Source organism: Pimephales promelas, chromosome 17, assembly GCF_988280905.1.
Source record: "Pimephales promelas chromosome 17, fPimPro1.hap1.1, whole genome shotgun sequence".
Classification (NCBI taxonomy): domain Eukaryota; kingdom Metazoa; phylum Chordata; class Actinopteri; order Cypriniformes; family Leuciscidae; genus Pimephales; species Pimephales promelas.
The window spans coordinates 21,039,478-21,048,057 of record NC_142785.1 but is presented as its reverse complement, the minus strand read 5'-3'; the positions used below and the strand labels follow the sequence as shown (position 1 = coordinate 21,048,057).

Sequence of the window (8,580 nt, the reverse complement as noted above, 5' to 3'; positions counted from 1 at the left end):
TATTATAATCAATTATATTTATCAAGGAAATCAAACAAAATCCCAGGGCTTGTTTATTTCTGACTTTTAACAGGTCAGCTTAATAAAAAAAAAAAAAAAATTATTGAAAACAAATACATTCAACCAAGGCAAATGTATTCTTTCAACAGAACGTAATAATATCAAACGAAAGGCTCAACAGAGTTTAACCAAAAATAATACAAATTTGAAATCATATCTTAGATTAACAAAATCTAAAAAAAGGGTTAAAAAAATAAAAGTTAACATTTAAAATTAAGGTGCAATGTCACAGCAAATCATATGAAATCAAAAGATCAAGCAGCTTCATCTCACTCCCTCTTCTCATTTCCTCAAGGGCTCCAGAAAAACACTTTAAATCAGTTTTTGATCACTACAAATAGTGGGAGGGATTTTAAAAAAATCGACATTTGTTAATGATATATTTTGCCATTATGTCATTGTTATTAATTAAATAAAAAAAAAATAACACAGCAGTGTTTGGGAATTCCAAATAAAATAGCCTATGTTGTAAACTGTAAAGTAAAAGCAAAACCATCAACAACCACCTCATTTTCTATAAACCAGTCCTGAAATTATATCCAGAAGATTTTGGACAAATTGCATGTAAAAAAGATATGGGTAGTGTCTTCAGAATGGTTATTACAGAAATAACAAGGGAGGGACAATATCTATGTTAAATTTTAACAGGCCAGCTTCATAGCCGTGTTCAGCTTTAATGACGTCATATTCGCGCGACAAATCCTTACGCAATCGAAAAGCCGGTGTGGTGAAGAGATGGGTCCCCCTGAAGAGATGAGTCCCACCTTAGGACCCCATAGTATGCCAGTAGTATGCCTGATCAAAATATGTTCTCGCGATAACTTGATAAAAGCAGTTTGTTGCCCTCAAGTAATACGTTTATTTGTTTAGCGCTTTTCAAGTAAAACCTTTATTTGTTTAGCGCTTTTCATAGTAGGTTGCGTCAACAGCAGAGGAGAAAGTCCGCGAAATTGTATAAATATTAATAAATATTACTGTTATTTTGTCATGAAATGTAATTTTTAAAGTTTAAAAGTTGATAAAATAGTTGTTTAAAGCTCAAATCTGTGGTTAATTTATAAAGATAGCGCCTTTTTAAAACATTGTTCTGATTTAGATTTGTTCTGTAGCCTGCTGACTTGTTGACTGAATCTTAACTTGTTTTATTTCTTGACTTGTATGAGCTTATTTTACCTTTTAGGCTACTTATTAATAATGTCTATTATTGATCAATAAAACTGAAATTTAACAAAAAGTGACAGGATTGTGTCATATTATTTCATGTACCTTATATAAGAATTTTTGATAACACTTTAGAATACGGTTGGTGAATAACTACACAAGAACTAATGAGTAACACAATATTAACAATCTAGTAACTATTATTAACTAACAAGAAACTCTGATTAACGAACTAATAAGTAATAGCGCACAGACAAAAGTGGTAGTTCACTATTAAGTAATTAATAACTACAATTTTTTTAATACTTCCCAGAGAACTACTGAAAAAGTTTATTAACAATCTAGTAACTACTATTAACTAAAAGAAACTCTTATTAACGAATTAGTAAGTAATAGCTCACAGATGAAAGTGTTATTAGATACTTCTGTGGGAATTACTAATTATTTGGATTCGTATTATAAAGTGAAGATCATTGGAACTAACTAGTAATGACTCAAGTGTTACTACATGATCTAGTCATGATTTGTGCAACCGTTTGAGATTTTTGGTGAACTTTAGTAACTTTTAGAAAATGTCTTTAGTAACACTTGAGTCATTACTAGTAGAATACTGAAGAATGGGATGTCACCACTTCTTTTTCTGTCTGTTGAGAAAAATCAACACCAGTGACTGATCACATCGTCTTTTCATCAGTTAGGGTACACCAGTAACTGAACAGAAACTGTTTAGAAAAATAAGAACATGATACATGATAGAGACATGTACAGGAAAGAGCAAGACAATTATAATAATCATTAATAATATAAATATCAAATCTGTTTTCTGTATCATAGTTAGGATGGGATTCTGTGGCACTCATTTGTGTGGTTTCAGCAGTGGTGAATAAATGTAAATGTATTTTGATGATCCATTGTTTTTAATCTTTTTGTACATAGTTTATGCTATTTTATCAACTTAACGCTGTATCCTCCAATAAAGTGTTGTGTATTAAAGTATTGTAAACATGGTGTGAACGTGGTGTTCAGTTCTACAATGAATAAAATATTTTACTAGGCTCATACGAGTTTATTTCCTATAATAGACGAAAAAATCCTAGCCTATCTACTGCATTAAAAATGGAAGCAAGCACATTACTGATGTCAGAAATGTAAGACACAAGAAGATTAAATTTTGGCAAAAAAATTATCAAAGTTTGTTTTTCATGATGGACAGATATGCTGCACTTCCACAGAGGGACAGTAACACCCCTGGTTAGGATACAATTGACAGGATACTTTCTCTTGCTGTGTTTACTAAATAATGTTGGACACAATTTTCAGACACTTATGTAAAAGTGGGAAAAACTTTTTTTTTTTTTTTTTTTTTTTTTTTTTTTTAAACCATACAAGTCCGACAAAACTGAAGAGATTTCGCTGTCTGTCCTAACACACCACACAGAGACAGATGCGCACAACCGTGGATATTCCACTGTCCATGAACCCACTATTATATTTAATACAATGGAATATGTGCTACGTGGGATGTCCATAGCTCAGGTCAGGAGAGGTGTAGAGAGCCAGGACTTGTCTCATTGCCCTCATCAGAATCAGACATTTTTCTGTCGCCATCCACAATGAATAGGCTCATCACGAACGGGGGTTAGGAAACGCTTAGAAAGCGGCTAGGGCCCTCAAACTCTGGGGCCTGACTCAAGGTCCCTAGACGACGGAACTCGCCAAGTTTCGGGGTCCTGTGACCTTCCGTGTCCTTATGGCAGCTCGTTTCGTTAGTTTGACCTTTTTGACCCCTGTCAGTTTTAAAATTAGCTTTTTTTCAGCCTTTTTCAACCTTTCGACTATTGAACGAGGTCCCAGGGCCACCAAACTTTCCCACCCGCACCAGGGGTCCATGGCAAGATGAAAAATGTTGCCCCCCTAGTCGCAAGGCCATTGCTAAGCGGTGTCCACGAAACCACTATGGCAAGTACAGTCATTAAATGGGCAAGTGGGATTTTGACAGAAAGGTCCCAGGGGCCCCAAATTCAGCAAGCTGACCCTTGGGCCCTACCCAAGTGACATACCGAAAGCGCTGTGCTCTAGGGCTAAGACAACACTTTTTTACCCTTTAACCCTAATCTCAGCCCTACAGTCTCTTTGACTCATGTACCTTAAGAGCCTTTTGAGTGAAAGTTGGTTAAAAGTGGCACACTTGCTACAGGAAGGTTCTAGGTTTTCACCCTTCGCCGTGCATCGGGGACCCATGGAGGGTCCAAATCTCAAATCTCAATGTACCATGACCCTGCATCTGCGTACGGGGGCCGTCCCACGGGCCACTTATCGGCATAGCGATTTCGCAGACAAGTTTCCCTTTTTCGTTCTTTCGACCACCACCAAACGTTTCCGCCCGCACCAGGGGGGAGTGGCAGAAAAACGGTGCCCCCTAGTTGATCGGCCATTTCGAAGAGGTGCCCGCGAAACCACTATGGAAAAATACATTAATTTAATGGGCGAGTGGGATTTTTACAGAAATGTCCCAGGGGCTCCAAATTCAGCAAGCTGACCATTGGGCCCTCCCCGAGCGACATACTGAAAGCGCCAGGCTCTTGAGCGAAGTCAAAACATTGTCAGCCTCTAACCCTTACGCTAACCCTAACTCACGGCCGCTTCTTTGACCTTGTGACCCCTGAACGAGGTCCTAGGGCCACCAAACTTTTCGTCCCGAGCGACATACCGAAAGCACCGGGCTCTAGAGCCAAGGCAAATGTTTTTTAGCCTCTGTGCAAAATTTCTTGCTCAAGGATGTTTCAATCCCACCCTGAAAGAGCCTTTCAGGCTCTTAAATGATTTGATGAAGGGGGAGGGGCGATTTTTAGCAAAGGCCCTAGAGTTCCATGCTTCGGGGCCCTGCGTCAGGGGCCCCTAGAGAGTTGGAATCTGATATCCCAAGTTACCACGACCCTGCGTCTGCATACAGGGGCTGTCCCACGGGCCATTAAAAAGGCATAGCGGTTTCGCAGATGGGCTTTTTTCGGCCTTTCGGCCCCTGAACGAGGTCCCAGGGCCACCAAACTTTTCAAACAAAAAAATCCTTGTAGCCTATATCTACTGCATTAAAAATGGACGCATACACAATAAAAAAAAAATTTTGTCCATAATGAAGTATGCCAGTGTTTCCCAACCCTGTTCCTGGCGGCACACCAACACTGGCGCGTATTCTTTGTCTCCCTTATCAAACACACCTGATTCAACTCATCAGCTCATAATCAGATGGGTTAATGAGCTGATGAGTTGAATCAGGTGTGTTTGATTGAGGAGACAAAGAAAACGCGCAGTGGTGTGCCGCCAGGAACAGGGTTGGGAAACACTGAAAGTATGCACTTCAAAATGGACAATATACTGCTCTTCCACAGGGGTCCAGTAACACCCCTGGTTAGGATACAATTGACAGGATACTTTCTCTTGCTGTGTTACAGCATGTTTGTGTGTTTTTCAGAGTTCCTCAGCCTCCACGTCTCATGACCTGACTGCATCATCGAGGCCTCAAGAAAAAAAATTGACTGCACATACAATATGAATCAATTACAGATTTAACTTTACATACAGCAAAAGACACTGCATCTATTTGAGTATAATTGGTTAATCCAGGATGGACCTAAAAAAAAAAAAACACTGTCTCTCAAAATATTTAACCTTACAGTTCATTCAACATTGTTAACACAGCTATGAAGATATTTTCATTCGATCTTCACACTGTATAGCCAGAAGGATTATCACAAAAGTATTTGGGAAATGAAAGTTTCCTATAGTCTGTTTAAAGCTGTTTTGTATTGTTGTGCATTTTAAAAAGCTCTATAAATGTCCATGTAAATGTTCATTTTGCTTGTAGTTCTGTGTTAATAACAATATAATCCATTACATCTCATAATTCAGTTGAAATAATTTAGTATCGTATTGTGTAATTTAATCAGATGTCATTTTTATAGCCTGTAAGTTTTGGTTCACTAATTTTATTGCATTGAATGCTATTGTATTGTATGATGTTCTGTTTTAAGAAATAATTATGACAAATCATATGAATTAGAACACAAAATGACATGAATGTAATTTTTAAAAATGTTGTTAAATAACAAATAACTTAATGTTGCAAAACATACCTGAAAATGCTATTTATTGCATTAATCAGGATAAAAAATAAAATTATGATATAAATAAAGTTGGATAATGATTACATTATACGATTTGTGATTCAGTAATTTTTATTACACTGTCTTGTAATCAAGGGTAGACAAACAATTCATATTATATGAATTAGAACACAAAATGACATGAATGTAATTTAAAAAAAATTATTATGCCTTATTGTTTAATAACAAATAACTTAACGTTGCAAAACATACCTGAAAATGCTATTTCTTTCTTTAATCAGGATAAAAAATAAATAAAATTATGATATGAATAAAGTTTGATAATGATTAAATTACGATTTGTGATTCACAAATTTTTATTACACTGTCCTGTAATCAAGGCTAGACAAACAATTCAAATGATCAACATCGCACTGATTCTAAAGACAAAAACAGTGACAATTATAATTTCATTTCGAATACGGTAAGGCAGTATAAGCTGCGGTAAATCTCAGCTAGCACGAATCATCGGATAAATGCTATGCTACTAAGCTAACTAAAAACACTAAGAACGAGAAATGTTTAAATGTACAATCTACAGCTTCGGTTATATACTAGTATATAAAACATATAAGTTAAAATACATTAATGACTCGTTATAACGTACTTCAAACGTCTCTTTTAATAAAGTGATTTGTAACCAGGCATTAAAGCGATTACCCATAAAACTAGCTTTGAACCAATCGGATCGCTTGGGTCCTAAGGTGGGACTCATCTCTTCAGGCGGACCCATCTCTTCACCACACCGGGTTCGAGTTGCGCCATTGCATCCCGACGGTCACTCTCACCTCATCCTCGCCGGTTACCACAAATTACCAAAATGTATTACAAATTTAGTGGGTTCACACAAAGACTTACGGGAGCTTTGCCAACCTCCGCCTACAACCCCCAGGTATGTGCGCGCTATTCCGTTTCTAAAAGGTTAATACAGTGACCTTGATCTGCTGCTACTTTACTTGCTCCTTGTGAGCCATAAACAGTCGTTAGATAGCCTTCGGAAAATATTATACAGTCTCATTAATAAAGAAAGCTGATTATACACACCAAAATCTACTTGCTGAGTACAGTTAACTTAGTTGAGCAATTTGAGCTACATTTAACTATGACTTCCTAAATATGGGATTATTTTTTGTCTTTCTTTCTGACAGATGATCAATATGGTTATAGAATAGAATCCTAAACTCATTTCACAACAAAAGTCAATAGTTAGAGAGCAACATCATCGGTTCTCAACCAGGCCCACTGGATCTCAGAAAACTTTCAAGGGGGGCTAATGCTAATAATAAAAAATAATTAAAGATTTGGTAAATTCATGTAAATTAATAAAATATTCAAACAATACATTTATAAACAATATACATTTTTATAGCTCTAATATATTTTATCAAGTAGAAATTGTGAATTAAAAAAACAGGGGAGGGGTACAAATATTACTTAGTCCTAGTGGGGGAAAAAATCAACTTAACCTGTTTGTTATCTTCCTTTAGGGGTTGAGGTCAAATATACCTTCTGAATCCCCTACAATCATCTTTGCCACACCAACTAAACTGGCGTCTGAGTCGGGTACTGCAGTGGAGTATATGGGCACCAACAAGGTTCAAGACCTCCAGAGGATATTTCAGGTGTGTATGTAATGTATTAAGCTATGTAGTTGAGTTAAAGTAATCTGTCATAATTTATTCTGTCATAATTTATTTTATGACAGAAAATTCTGTCATAATTTATTCCACCTCATGTATGCCTTTCTATCTTCTAATGAACATAAAATAAGACACTTTAAAGAATGTTGGTAACCAAACACTCGCTTCCTATTGACTTCTATTGTATGGACATAAAATACAGTGGCAGTCAATGAGAAATGAAACTTCCAACATACTTCAAAAGATAATCTTTTGTCTCATTATTTAACAGAGGGGGAAAAAAGCATAATTCTTCCCTCTCCCGGTTTCTTCTTTAGGCCTCAGATGAGATTCCTGTCCATCTAAAGCGAGGTGTTCCAGACAGACTCTTGTACAGGACCACCATGGCTCTGACAGTCGGGGGAGCTCTCTACTGTCTTATGGCTCTTTATATAGCAGCACAGCCCAAAAAGTGAACTGTACCCAGCTTCTTGTTTTCATCGACTCACATCATCAGTGATGAAATAACATCTGTGATCTGTATCTTTGTTCTACTTATTAATATAAGCAATATCCCTCCAAGCATCAATCACTATGAACAAACACTCTGTTCTGAGCAAATCTTCTATTACACCATTAATGCCATTTGACTTGTGTGTCCTGTATCAGTTCCTCTTACAAATGCGATGCTGTTGGTTCTCAACCTCTGTAATTCCAAAGCGCCCGAAAATCAATATTTGATGCCAGCTCTGTGCTATTATTTGTACTTTTGCTGAAATTACCACAAAAACAAACAAGCTTGTACAACAAGCATTTACACGACAGCGATGTACTAAAAACAGAAAAGTTTTTCTTTTGCGATTTTGAAAATTGTCAGGTACAAACGAAATCGTCAAAACAATCCTTTTTCATATACGGATGTGTAAAATGACAAAAACGCTGTATTATGCTGCCAGGCCAGAAGTTGGTGATGTCACTTTGTAAAGAAACACTACATGCCTATAGACTGAACACGTAATACACATGCGCAAGACGTCACCTTTTTCACATGTTTTTTGTAGTTTACACAGAGGCTATAACGGTATTATTTTAAAAAATTTGAGCCAAAACAGAGTTAGTCATGTAAATGAGCAGTCAAAAAGTTTTCCGTTTTTAGTTGAAAATGGTGTCGTGTAAATAGCCCCTCATCTCCATTCATGCCTCATCAGCACAGGATGGTTTATATCAGATGTGTGATGGCTCACAGATTGTGATAATCATGTTTAGGTAATGATTGAAGAGGGTTGTGACTGTTGGGAAAAAGACAAGAAAGAAAAAATAGGGTGAGACCTCACACTTTTCAGTAGTGTTGATTAGTTTAATGTGTTTATTACACACTCGGGCATGTTTAGTGTCTCATGGTGAAGCCCAATTAAGAATGAGAAATCTATAGGAAGTGTTTTAACAAGATGTACAGAGTATTCCTGAAATGTGAAGCCAGACAAGAATCGGTCAAGGTGAGTGCATTTGATGAAAAGATCATTTCTGCCATTGAATGCAGAAATATAATACTGAAGGTCATATTTAAAGCATCCAAG

At 36.7% G+C, this 8,580-nt stretch overlaps 1 protein-coding gene across 1 annotated transcript in view; it reads left to right on the top strand.

Annotated features, from left to right (window-relative positions):
• Nucleotides 1–6,133: 6,133 nt before the first annotated feature.
• cox7a2l (cytochrome c oxidase subunit 7A2 like) overlaps nt 6,134–8,580 on the top strand; it is a 2,600-nt gene continuing 153 nt past the window's right edge. Inside the window, exons 1-3 of the mRNA XM_039661428.2 lie at nt 6,134–6,276; nt 6,872–7,006; nt 7,342–8,580. The exon at nt 7,342–8,580 is cut by the window's right edge and continues 153 nt beyond it. Of these exons, the coding sequence (XP_039517362.1) occupies nt 6,205–6,276; nt 6,872–7,006; nt 7,342–7,479 (345 nt within the window). The 5' untranslated portion in view covers nt 6,134–6,204 and the 3' untranslated portion in view covers nt 7,480–8,580. The remainder of the gene's footprint in view (nt 6,277–6,871; nt 7,007–7,341) is intronic.